Consider the following 13,897-nt stretch of genomic DNA (forward strand, 5'->3'; position numbering starts at 1 on the left):
GTTAGGGTTCCCTGGTCATTTATACTTAGAATGCCGTTGCCTTCTTTTCGTGTTCAAATCAAGCCTGGTTCAGATGGAAAGCAAAGTCTTTGGGGGCTCTCAGTGCCCCCCCCCCCACCCTTAGTTGTATTCATAACATTCTTACCTTGTAGTTTGAATCTCTGAACTGATGCATGGTGGGCCACTGGAATTCTGTGCTCACGAGTGTCACGGAGGCTGTGAGTGAGTGGCCAGTAAGGAACAGTGGACATATTATACATATCTCATCTGCTCAAGTGTATGCTCCTTTTTCTCATCAGACTTCACTTAAAAATACAAGTTCAAAGATCAGTTTAAGAACTACAAGGTAGAGAAGAGGATTAAACCAAATAGGAGTCCTGTGTGACTGCCCGGGCCACATGCCCATGAAGCTGGCCCCGGGGAAGGAAGAAGGGAGCATTCCTGGCAAAAGACTTCAGGCAAGTAGGTTGAGTGGGGTACATAGGGAAAAAACACCCATGAGATTTCATTTTCAATAGGCTCGACTCTTAAACTGCCCAAGGAAGATATACTGCTGGCGTCATAAAATGAAAATAAATGGCTGAACGCCTCAGGAAAGAAGAGTGTATACAATAGCACCCAACACCTATCACAGAATTCTCCTTTAAGGACAAGAATTACCATGGCTCAGAACACAGTGTAGGCAGCAGGTAGACATAGTTTCTTAGACAATTTTAAGTTCTTGGAGTAAATGGCAGTCCAAAGCAACTTTATACACAAATTTTACATAAAGACGTAAAATGAATAAACAGCAACCACGTATATGCAAAGGTGTGTTCTCTCAGACCTGTGCTGTCCAATACAGTAGCAACTAGCCACAGGTAGCCATTAAAACTTAAATTTAAAACTCTCCTCAGTCTCTAGCCACATTTCAAGAGTTCAGTGATCACATAACGTCTAGTGGCTACCACAATGAATAGTGCATGTACAGAACATTCCTATCACAGAAAGTATTGTTGGACAGCCCTCTCTTGGACCATGAGACTTGTTTTTACATTACAATTCTCAGAATAATTGCTGCAAAGCCCTTTTATAACATGCTATACTCAACAATGAACAGGGACATTTACATAATTTAAAACACCTTTTTTTCTTCTAAGACAGCATCTTTTCCAATTTGATATACTCTACAAAAAATATCTGGCTTACAGGGAAAGTCAGGGATCAGTCAGCACATCTTGGAAAAGGGGCCATCCTGGCTGCAGAATGGGATGCAGAGTCTGGGCTTTGCTGCACGCACATGGCAAAGGCCCCGCAGCAGCTCAGCCTCTAGCCCTCTGCATGGTCTCCAGCCTAGAAAGCGGAGAGAAACAAAGGAGCAGATTTTCTGCATCTTAAAGCAGCTCATCTTTGCCCTCCCAGGGAGCTGGTTGGCCTGGCTTTGAAAACATCCTTCTGACCTCAGAAATGATTGCTCAAGAAATGACATTTCTCAAAAGTACCTGCTATTCCTGTGATCATTAAGTTACCTTTTTTTCACAGCATAAAGACTGGCAAAGAATACCTTAAAGACCAGGACAGGAACACAAACAGCCCTCAGAATAGTTCAAGTCCAACTAAGAGACCTCATTCCTCAAGCAAAAGCTGCAAGTGAGGGACAAACTAGTAAGGACAAGATGAGTAAGACGGGAAAGCAGCCTACCATTACCAAGTCTCCAGTTCCCATCTTTACACTTTAAATGTGTTTTTGTAAATGTCATCCCTTGGGGTAGAGGTGAGGGTACAGATTGCTGTAGAGGGTTTGCATTTAAATGCCTTGTGGTTCCTGAGGCACAGCTCCCACAAGTGTCTCCAGCTCACAAATCCCAATTTCTGGTACAGTATTGAGATTCTAAAATGTAAGGTTATTGAGCAACTCAGGACGAAAACTATTTTTTTTTAAATATTTGATTCTAAAACAGACTGTCTTGCCCTTAATTACTATCTTCACAATTCGTGTTTAAGGCCATTTAAAAATGGGAAATCACCTTCAATATTATAATATCAATTAAAAACAGGAGAAAGTCAAGTGCACAACGAATATTTGGTCATACCAAAGTACTAACTAGGCCATTGAAGGCCTTGGTTTTTATGTGGGTTATATAATAAAATAAAAATTACCCCTATATTGTCATGTAAAAAAAAAAAAAGTCACACTCATTTGTAAACGCAAGCTTATACAGTTTAACCCAACAGTGACCTTTAAACATGTTGATTTAGGAAGTCGTCTAAATTTTTACAGCCCTACAATTTCAGGACGGTTTTTCTTCCAAAAAGAGACAAGTTATTTTTTTCTTACCTGCTGAGAGGGGCTGCTGAATTAGAACCCACTTCCTTCCATTGAGACTGCATGTCTGAGGATGGGTTGAGCTGAGAATGGACTCCTTTATTCTAGTCACTTCCAATCTAATGCCTTATCTTTTAAACTAAAAAGGGCTCTGACGTTGATTGGATTGCTCTAATTCTGCAGTCAGGTCTACCACCAGCTGCCATGTGCTGAGTTCCAGTAGAAATGACCTTACCTAAATCAGCATATCATCAAGGACCCTCTCTGTCAGGGACTGGATAAAGCAGCTACAAAAGCTTTCCCGGGCAGCCAGATCTTCTTATTTGAAAGTTGGGGTTTACAAACACATAATTACTCCACTGAGTACATAATTCAAGTATTTTTTTGGAAAAGGTGACTGCTTCATTTTCCCAGCTCCCTGCCCAGAAGTATCTGTTTGTCCCTAAGTGGAGCCCCCTCTGAGAGAGCAGTGCAGGCTTAAAAGCATTTCTAAGCAGAGGCTATTAAGAGGCAAGGGCGCTCTCTAAAGGAAAAAGCTTTCTGGTTTATTTTCTGAAAGAGCAAAAGCCAAGGTCTCTGCTTAGCTGGGTCAACTGAGTAGTCCAAGGACTACAGAGACCTCATGGTCCAGGAAAACCTGCTGCTAACACAGGAACAGAAGGCGCCCTCCTTACCTTGTGGTCGATTAAATGCCATATTTGTAATGCGCTGTGCAGATCCTCTACGGAATATCTTTTATATTTGATCAAATGCATTTGCTCACGTTCCCACCTAAATCAGATAATTTATAGATTCTATCAAAATGAATAGAAGAAAATGTGTTAAACAGGAAGCAGTTGTCTAGCCCCTCCAATGGGAGACGAGGAGGTAAGTGTGCGTGAGTCTCTGCAGACTTGGGGACTGGCACATACAAACCTCTTCCTGCCACACCAGGCACAAGCAGGGAACCTGCAGCATGGAGCCCTGGACATCCAGTGAGTCCAGCACCCACTGATCTGACATGATCCTGATGGACTGCGGTGTCACAATTATTCCTCAGTGATGGCCAGAATGTGCCATTTTTCATTCTTAGTTGTTGCTTCTACTTACCCAGCCTATTGATTTTTCCTGGACATGTAATGCTGTCCTTTTAAATTACAAAACATTCTGGAAACAAATCATTGCTGCTAATCTAGTAGTCAGGAACAATTTTCACTATGTCAATAGCTGAAATGGTGTTTGAACTACAAAATCCCAAAATCATAAATTTGCACTTCTCCAGGTGGATCTTAAAATTCTTTTTAAAGACAGTAATTAAATAGTACTCGATAAGAAAACATAAATGGGTTGGCCCTCTCTCAGGTAAGTAACAGCAACCGTATTAACCTCTCACCTTATCCTCTCACTAAGCAAAATGAAAATCATTCCATCATAACGTCACAATAGATGCCTCGGGGCTTCTGAACCTTTCCTGCTTGTGCTGGATGTAGATGGGTGGGTGGGTAGATGAATGGATTGGCAATTATTAATAGTTGGCGTGAAATTTGAGCATGATTATCAATCTTTATCAAAAGGAATTTAGATAGTGCTGCCACCTTCTGCACAACCAGGCCTCTAGGATTTGGACTTGGTCAAGGTGGGGTTGACTGGCTCCCCACCCACCAGGCCCACCCCTGGTTCAGTCTGAGCTGCATGTTTGGGCCCAGCAGCATAGCTGACTTTCCAGCTAACAGGCTGTCTTAAGGATTCTAAAAGAATAAAAAATAACCAGGAACTAGTGTGACAAGCCAGGATATATAATTTCCAATCTTCTGCCCTTGGGGAAGTTATGCACCATCTCTCATCTTTAATTTCTTCTTATGTAAAATGAAAATGCAGAGTGGCTATAAGGCTTATGTGAAATAATGCATAACAAGTGCCCATACAAAGATGCCTTCAATAAATATTTTAACTATTTAAAAAATCATTCAGAAAGTCCATTTTCCCCTCCATTAATTGCTTGGCCAACAGAACTGATTTTCTATCAAAGAGACTGTTTTTTTGGATAAAATTGATAGGACATTTTAATATCACATACCTTCATTTCAATTACAAAGACAATTCATCTTTTATCCTAGGTAACTGGATATTTTTTAATTTTTACTTACCACTCTGACAAAATGTATAAATAGCTGCAAAGTAGTTAATTAAACTAAATTTTAATTTTAGTTGGTGACCACCTCTCATGGCCTCAGGTAAACTAAGGGGAGGGATCCTGACTCCTTTTCCTAGCTGAATCCCCAGCCCCTGGCACAGGGTCACTTCCATAATAAGCCCTCAGTGCATATTTGTGATTGGTGGTTATATTAATTTCCTATAGCTGCCATAACACATTCCCACAAACTTGGTGGCTTAAAATAACAGAAATTTATTCTCTTATAGTTCTACAGGCTAGAAGTTCAACTTAAGTTTCACTGGGCCAAAATCAAGATGTCAGTGGGGCCAGACTCTCTCCAGAGGCTCTAGGGGAAATTTTGTTTTTTAACCTGTTCCAAGTCTCTGGTGGCTGCTGGTATTCCTTCGTTTGTGGCCACATCACTCTAATTTCTGTATCTGTCTTTTTTTTCTTTTTTTCTTTTTTTTTTTTTTTTTTTTTGTATATATCAAATCTCCCTCTGCCTCTCTCTTATAAGGACACTTATGATTGGATTTAGGGCATACCTAGATAATCTAGAATAATCTCCCCAGGTCTAGATCCTTAATTTATTCGCATCTGCAAAGACTCTTCCTTATAAAGTAACATTTACAGGTTCTTGCAATAGGACCTGCTATTTTGGGGTGACCATTATTTAGCCTACTACAATGGCATCTGTTGACATGCCATCAGGGGTCATGGACACAGAAAAGGTGGATTTGAGAGCTGGGGATGATGAGATGGGCACCCACCGATTAGGAGCCCAGAAACCAGGTCCCGTGACTCAGCTCCTGCTCTTTCCCTTTGCATTGTGTTCCATGATAGACTTGGAAGAAAACAACACGGGGTCTTCAGCCTTTAAGTCCCTGTGCACCCTCTCCTCCATCCCAACATCCCTAAGTTATTTTCAAAATAGAAAAACCTTAGGATTCCAAAGAAGTCCAAACCTAGGCATCTTTAACAGAAAAGTGTTTTGCCTTTTTTGACCGGCAGTTTTGTAATTTCAACCCAAATTAAGAAATAGGCATAAGAATATCTATAGTGATAACCAGAAAAATTAGCAATAGCATCTCACAAGTGGGAGGTACCACTCACTTTAATGCTTCTCAAAGGTCTTTTAGAGAAACTTAACCTCCTGAGTCAAAAAATACTAACAGAGGAAGCCAGAGTAAGTGGCAGCCAGGAGAGAGGCAATGAGCAAACAGGAAAAGTCCTTCAGTTTCACTAAAAACTACTAAATCAAGTTCTGAATAAAAAGGGACTCTCTTTGCTGAGCTATAATCAAGAAATTAGTTTAACTTGCTTGTTTCCTCTGAGACTTTTTTAATCCTTAAAATAAAATTAACAGATTTATTCAGTCACTTCCTTCCAAATGTGATCTTTGACTCTAAAATAATAACTCTCAGCAGAACACCAAGGGCCCCTGTAAGGGCATCAAAGTATTTGTTCATTTAACAGTGCAACAAAAATGTGTCTTCTTTTTGTTTGTACATCATGATCTCCAGTGATACAGATATTCCATGTCTGTATTCAGTGCCAAAGCAAACAAATGTCCACAAACCACTAAACCATATGCAGAATATTACACAAGTTATTTAGAACCATAAGGAAATAATATGTGTCCTCTTCAATGGAGTGATTAAATAAACCCAATTATCTATAACATACAGACTTAACTCTTGCAGGTTCTAGGCTCTCTCGGGTGCTCACACTCATCACTTATTGCTTGAGAAACGCCTGCTGGAAAGAGCTCCCTGTTGCTGGTGAGTGGGGATGTAGAAGAGGGGGACACAGTCACAGAGAGCAATGGGATGAATATGCGACCTTTGGCCCTTCAGACAACACAACTGCCCCTTGTCTCTAGATCACATGTGCCCAGATTCACCAATGCAGAGTCACAGAGGTTTTGAAAGTAAGACAAAGGCAGAATTAGTGACCTCATGATCTTTCAACCCCCAAAATACCTCCTGCAGTGATTTACCTTTCCCTGTTGGCAGAAGCAGAGGATCTTCACAGGGAGCCGTGCACCCCTGGACCAAGGGACCTCTGTGGAGGGCTCAGCTATCATTTGGGCACCAGCCCCCTTGGGGTGGCTCTGTGATTGCTGTGAGCCCCCCATGGACCCACTCTGGACACCTTAGCTTCCGATGACCTGTACTTGAGCACCAAGGACTCTATTTGTTGTTTGTAGACAAAGCTTTAAATTTCCACTTTGTTTGAGTGACTTGGTAATTTTTTTTAGAAAATAAATTTTTATACAGGAGGCAAGTGAGTGAGTTGCAGAACAGTTCAAATTTTTTAAATGCCCTAAATTTTGCTTCATCATCCCAGGAGCAAAATAAAGCACATGGGTAAGGTTATTGCTAACATGTCTTGCAATAAAGCCTGATGCCTAATTAATCCAGAGTTATAAAGAGCACATTGTTAGCGCTTCTCATTCTGTTAACAAAACACAAAATGCAAAGGACCTGGAGACCATTCTGAGAAAGGGTCCTCTTGATGAACCTGAGAAGAGGTTCTGCTGATTCGGAAGGAGGCAAACCTGTATATCTGTTTAAAGTCCTACGCCCATGAAAATAAGAGTTTTTGGTTATGACATTAAATTCTATTTATTTAGTATTTGAAACATGGTGTACAATTATGAATTCATATAAACATTTAGTACATCTAAAATCCACAACTCGTAAACAATCTGTGCTTTCTTTTGTGTACAATTTTGGAGTTTACATCTGGATATTTTGGTGTCGTGGAGAGACCCGGTCTGTGAGCCTAATCAAACTGCCTCATATGACCAAAGTAACTGTGACAGACGTGATTTGCTCCTTACAAGTGTGGTTCCTTGCACAGAAAAGGTGTCACACTTTGGGACTACTAAACCAGGTGTCAAGGAAACAAGAAAACACAGCTGACACAATGAAGAAAGTACACGAAGGAGACTCCAGGGATCCATGTCAGTGCACAGCGGGGAAGGCCACCATGCGGTGACACAGAGAAATGGGCACTCCCTTTCAGAACCTTCGGATGTTAATGGAGAGTCTCCACACCCCTCACTGGAGGGGTTCTGTCCAGCAGGAGCATGCACTCTGCTCAGGCATACTTCTTAGAGCACCCAAAGGTGTCACAGCTGCAACTCCGAGGTACCCACCAGGCCCAGGGCTCTGGCTTCTTCTGGAGTCAGGCCACTCTTCAGAGTCCTCCGCACTGAAGCAGCACCGGCAGGTCAGTCAGAGGAATGAGAAGAGAAGGAAGTATTAGCAGTCAGGCATATGGCACTTGGTTCACCAGCCCCACTTCAATCAGGGATTCCCAGGGGAGTCACAGGATTCACAGATGTTTGGCTTCATCCTGCGCCTGCTGAAGTGTCCTGGCCATCTATCTGCCAGGGCAGAAAAAATCTTGGGGCTGCAACAGGCTGACCTGAAGATGGCATAGGCACTGGCTTGGAAAGCCAAGGTGAGGGGGTAGGGGGCTTCTAAGGGGGGAGCAGGGAGGAAAGGCCCATCCCTATGAGGTTTCTGAGAAATGGGTGCAAACTGCAAAAACTCAGATGGCATGTTGAGAGAGCTCAGCCTCTGGCCAGCATAAGGAGCAGATCAGAGCTGGAAAAGTAATTACAGAGCATAGAAAAATGCGAGTTCCAATGTTGCAAATTAGGTAAGATAACTCCACAAATCTATCGGAGCAGTGACATTGCTGGGGACATAACTAAGAATCTGTGGCCCAGCAGAGCAAGATGTTAAGCAAACCCTGGAAAAGGGGTGGCAGTCAGGATGTCTCTCAGTGAGTGCCATGAGTTTTAGTCTCAACTCATCCAAGGGCTTCGAGAGAGAATAACCAGTGATTCCTGGTGGACTGGATGCCAAGGAGCAAACTGCCAAACTTCTGGGTGCATTTGGTGGATATTCTTGCAAACTCACAAGGCTCAAGAAGGACCAATGAACCCCTTCAGTGGGGCTTGCAACTGGCAGGTGGAGGAAAACTCATATTTCACTGACTTAGAATTGGCTTGTGTGTAGCTTGGCATCATGGGTTTTTCCATTGTTCAGAGTTAATAAATTTTTATGTCAATAAATAAAGGCTGGATAAAAGTGAACGAGGAGGCAGCTGCCCCTTCCAAGACAAGGGCTTTCATTTGAAAGTTTGCCTAATTACATTTCCTTTAATTTATAAATTATATTTAGCCTATTCTATATGTAAGATCATATACAGTTTGGAATATCTGTTCTATTTTAAGAAGAGGTGGGTTATGGATTTTCCTTCCATCCTAATCAGCCAGAGTCCCTGAGATGATCAGACAGGCCCTTGATAGGAATGTGGAGAAAGCTCACTCTTAGTATCTTACCTTGCCAGACCCAATTACCTTCATCCCCTCTGTGGAACAAGGGGGAGGTGGAGGAGGTGGGGGAGAGTGGTGGCTGTACCCTGAGGCCCCATCTCATATGTCTACAGGCAATACCCCATATTCCCTGTCACCCCATCATCCCTTGGGCAAAAGCCCACTTAGCCTGTGGACAAAGGGTCTGAAAGACCCCTGCCCACAGTAGAATGAACAGCGGCTAATATCTATTAATCAATGGTTTCTTCTCTCCTAGGAACCAGCACTTTGAACAGGGGCCAACACGTATTCCATCAATTGGTCAACCAACATATTCTTTATGGAGAACCTAGTGTGTGCTTAGCACTTCACTCGAAGAATCGACACACTTCTGGAAGGCTCACAGACATCAAATGTGGGTTTTTATAGAGATACAAAGATCTGCGGTAAGAGGTGCCCTCATCCCATGGCACCAACACAATTACTGTATTTCGAAGCCTAGCTCTGGGTCCCTGAGCTGCCCATCTGCAGCTGCTCCTGGACTCGCTCACCCCAGCCCAGCCCCTTGGGCTCCAGACTGAGTGTCTAACTCATCCAGACAAAATGTTTGGCTCCAGAGCCTTGGCTGGAGGCAGATTGCATTTAATTGAGTAACGGAATTTGTTCTATGGGGCGGCAATAAAAATACTAGTTTAAAATAACCTTTTATGTGTTTTAAGCCCTCCTTTAAGTATTTGTTAAAGAAAGATAATTTTGATGGCAGAAAGTATGATAAAATATTTTTCATTCTTGACAAGGACTGCTAAAAACTCTTGTCCAAGATACGAAATTCTGCCTTCCTAAATTTCTTAGCTACAGAAGGTGGCATGGACATGTGTCTATGAAGCATAATCTTTGTGCCTTTAGGTACACATACTTGGCCGAATGACAGAAGACTCCATGAACTCGTGGGCATTTTTCTCAGGAGGGCATTTAAATGCTCCTTTAACATTTCTGGTCATACATTTGCTTTAGTCCTATAACTGTAGTGTTTTGCTCATGCAAATACTTTAATAAGGACCCTGGCACCTTACGGCATGTGCAACAATCTCCTCATGGATATGGGCATTGAACCAGCCTATCTAGGCCAGGCTCAGAGAACAAAGCTTAATGGTGCTTCATTGCTGTACTGTCTGACGACACAAAGGCTATACCCTTGGCATCATGATCCACTCAAAGTTTTGATATGCCAGACCCCTTGGGACCCTCCCATACCCCTTCTGCATGGGTTTGTGTGTTTTCTACTACAAGGTAAAGCCAATGTAGGCTAAGGTCCCTTTGCTTGCCAAATGCGTCCCTGAAAAGTGGGTCTTCATAGAAAAGTCTGTCCCATCTATGGAATCCGGCTTTTTGTGGGCCTCATGACAATTCAGATAAATTCTCTCATAATAAATATAACTCTATAATAAGCAAAATAAATATATTAGACCCCAAAAAGACTTTAAGAATCTGAACCTTCCTTTGTTAAAGAGTCAAAGTTAATTCATTTTACCATTTGATAGAAAGTATGAAATGAAGGTAATCAGTTAAAATCTGTTTTGTACTCCTATTCAAAACATGCATGGAAAGGGCCTCTTTGGCTGTCTGTTCATCCATCTGCCTGCTCATCAGTTCACTCATTCATTCAGCAAACGTTCCTTGAGCTTCTACCTGAGCCAAATATTGCAGTCAGGGAGGCAGGGGGTTGACAGGGACACGGTGTGAACAGACAGCAACTCTATCCAGACAGGGAGTTGGCTCTGACTTTGGAAGGCAAAAAAGGCTCGAGACATTAGAGAACGAGGGGACCAGCAAATGGGGGCTGGCTGAATGTGGGACTTGTACAATAGAAACAAGTCTTCCATCATATAGGGATTTCTCAAGTGGGTGAGAGAGAGTGGCTTACATCTGATAAGATAAAGTCTGGGCCCCTCTCCACTCCCCATTCCTGCTTCCCGCTTAAATGCTCTGGCTGGAGCTCCTCAGCCTGTCACATGTGACTGCCTCCCCTCCCCACAGCTGCTTAACAGAGAACAGACCGTGGAAATGTTTATCCCTGTCTGCCTCACAACTCTTCCATAGCCGGCATGGGTCACTTTGCTGGCACCAGCAACCACTGTATGCCTGAGGCACTTGTGACAGCTCTCACAATGCAGCAGTGACAGCAGTGGGATCTGACACAGGGGCACCTCTGTGTTAACATGCAGCACAGAGGTATCTGGGGATTCAGGGACAAAACCTAAGTTATCTCCCATCCCCTGCTAGAATTGAAAACAAATATTAATCCTACACAGTGCTCTCAGATGATTCTTTGCTAAGATGAATTTGAGAATAATGGCAAAGGCGGCCACCATTTATTGAGCCAGAACATGGATTATTCCATCTAATCTTTGTGGAAACCCTATGAGATGGGTACTGTTATCTCCCCAGCAAGTGAGCAAATGGCGGAGATGGAGTCCTTGGCCCATGTGCACCCAGTAAGTGGTAGAGAAGGATTTGAGCCAGGATATTTAACTCATAGCCCACCCTGGAAAGAGCTGTGCCCTGCCAAAGCCTGGCGGGACATGTTCTAACCATGGGAAAGGCACTGAGTTTTATTTCTATGTGACAGAAATCCATTTGTGCTCTTTTACCCTTGGTTATTGACATTTTTTTTTTTTTTTTTTGCACACAATAGCAAACAATGGAAATGAGATGTTGTAATCCCAAAGATTCTAAAGATTTTCTGCTGAGTATACCGAGAGCAGTGCTTCTAGGTTTTAAAGACTAATGTTAGAACTTCAAGGTGTCTTACATGTATGTGTTTTGTGGCTGGGAGGTAAATTGGCCCGGCTGCTATTCAAGGCGGTCCATTTATACACCCTTTGTTCCTTGAGAGAACTGTCTGTTTAGCAGAGAAAAATGTCAGGTCCCATTTTGCCCCTTTGGACTTAAATGTAGAAAGTTGATTTAAGGGGTAGAGTTCTTAGTGAGTCTCTGGGGCTTTGGTTTTGGTTCTTGGTCAATGTCATTGATTTCATCATCTTGGTCCTTTTTCTTATTTCCACCCTCCGTCTTTCTTTAACCACATAAAATCTTGTCCATTAAAAGCAGAGGTTTCCCAAATTGACAGGCATTCTTCAAGATAACTGACCGATACTTTTCAAAAGTGTCAGTGTTATGAAATGTCCTTCCCAGATATGAAGGAGAGACTAGGAAGTAACGTGGGATCCTGGGTAGGATCATGGAACAGAAAGTGGAGAAACCGGTGAAATCTGAATCAAGCCTAGAGTTCAGTTAATCGTATTATACCAATGATAATTTCTTAGTTGATCAATTGTCCTATACTATGCAAGGTGTGAACATGAGGGGAAGCTGGGTGAAGGATATAAGGCAACTCTCTGTGCTATTTTGGCAACTTTTTTTGTAAGTATAAATTCTTTCCAAATAAAAAGTTAAAAAAAAATGAAACCTGGATATAATAACAAGCCAAGGTTCTCAAACCTGGTTGATTTAAACTCAACTTCTTAGACTCAGCTCAGACTTACATAACAAAAAACTCAGGGAGAGGTCCACATAACCCTCCTGGGAAATTCAGATGGCCAGTTAGGTGTGGGGTCCCTAACTTAAATCACTGCCTTCTGACTGAGACGCAAGGAAAGGCAGGCTCCCAGGAAGGCGATGGCCTTTGTGGTGACAGGGTTGAAGTCTCTGAGCTCTGCATAAGCCAGAATAAGTACACTTATACTGAGATGGCTTTTAGAAATACTTAAAGTATCAGGCGCTTTCTATCACCCTTGGCCTGCCCAGGGCCTTAGCTCTGCAGAGCGCTCCTATGCTTCCCCCTTACATCTGTGGCCACATTTACACCCAGTGCTCTTCAATTACCTTCCAAGGTAGGCACTGAACAGAAAGAAATCAGTGAAAATGCAAAAACATACTGCCTCATATGAGTCATGTTATGGGTGACGGGAAGGAGAGGATGGAGTGTGGCCTGTGTCCTACACACACAGGTGGGCGCCCTCTTCTGTCTTGGGAGGAGGAATCAGTCCAGCTTTTCTGAGTTCTAAGAATAATTACATGCTAAGTAAACAGTTCTCTCCATTGTTTTCTGAAAGAACCAACACCAACTTGGGGAAGCCTATAGGTAAGAAGGAAGGGACGGCTCAGAATCCCAGACTCAGGGTTTTCAGAATTTCAAGTCCTGGGCAGGACATAACTGCCTTCCCTGTTTCCAGATGAAGTCCAGCTCATCAGTTCTCCCCCTGGGATGTCACAGTACTGGGCAAGTACTATGCTGACGATCTAGCCTTCGGTGCACGCCAATTAAAACAGCATCGTGAGATAAAAAGTAAGGTGAAGATGGGTCTAGGTGACGAATTAAAGCAGGCCAAATGAGACGGACAGTGGTGTGTGGAGAGTGAGGTAGGTGATGGAGCAGAGTGACGATGGGGTAGGTGAGGTTTCCATGCACAGGCTCCCTTGTGACTTTAACACAGTGGTCCCCAAGCACCTGCAGGCAGCTTCATATTCCCACCAGGTCTGGGTCCTTTGGGCAGCAGTGTGACAGAGCATGGGAGGGAGGGAGGGTGGTAAAAGCCATAAGTGTCCCACTTCACCCTCACGGCTGCCCTGTGAGGCTGGTACTACAGCCCTCGATGTCTGGAAGAAAACTGGGGCTCAGTGAGGCCAGGTAATTGGTGGAGGACCCAGTTTCCTCCTCTGTTATGCAAATTCCCAAGCTTGGAAATTGATTCCATGTGAACTTGGCAGCAAAGGCAACAAAATACCAAAACCTCTCATCAGTAAGGTGCTTGGCATTTTCCAAAGCACTCTGACGGGAACCCCCGCTTCGCATTCAGAACAGTTGTCAGAGGAGGAAAGACAGGTTCTCGGATTCCTTTTTTTACTGATCCCCCCTCCTCTTGAACCTTCACCCTTGGCCAAACAGTTGCTTGGCACATGGAGAGACATGGTGAAGAACACCCAAGTCAGCCTCCTCTTTCAGTGTGTTAGCTCCCACTATGGGCGGGTGGATCGTCTGAAAATGAAACGACCAGAAAGCCATTCGGTGCAGTGAAACACTTCCAAACTCTTCTGCATCACCTCCGTAACTCCAAGGCTTCTG

General features: G+C 43.2%; 1 protein-coding gene across 21 annotated transcripts in view; it reads right to left on the reverse strand.

The window, feature by feature from the left end:
* Positions 1-7,047: 7,047 nt before the first annotated feature.
* Positions 7,048-13,897, reverse strand: part of FHOD3 (formin homology 2 domain containing 3) — a 422,036-nt gene continuing 415,186 nt past the window's right edge. For 20 of the 21 annotated variants that reach the window (XM_039842750.1, XM_039842871.1, XM_039842880.1 and 17 more), the window contains one exon: positions 7,048-7,658. In XM_039842750.1, the coding sequence (XP_039698684.1) occupies positions 7,576-7,658 (83 nt within the window). In that variant the 3' untranslated portion in view covers positions 7,048-7,575. The remainder of the gene's footprint in view (positions 7,659-13,897) is intronic. The other variant, XM_039842783.1, reaches the window with a different exon arrangement.

Source organism: Pteropus medius, unplaced genomic scaffold (genome assembly GCF_902729225.1).
Source record: "Pteropus medius unplaced genomic scaffold, Ma_sr-lr_union100, whole genome shotgun sequence".
Taxonomy (NCBI): Eukaryota; Metazoa; Chordata; class Mammalia; order Chiroptera; family Pteropodidae; genus Pteropus; species Pteropus medius.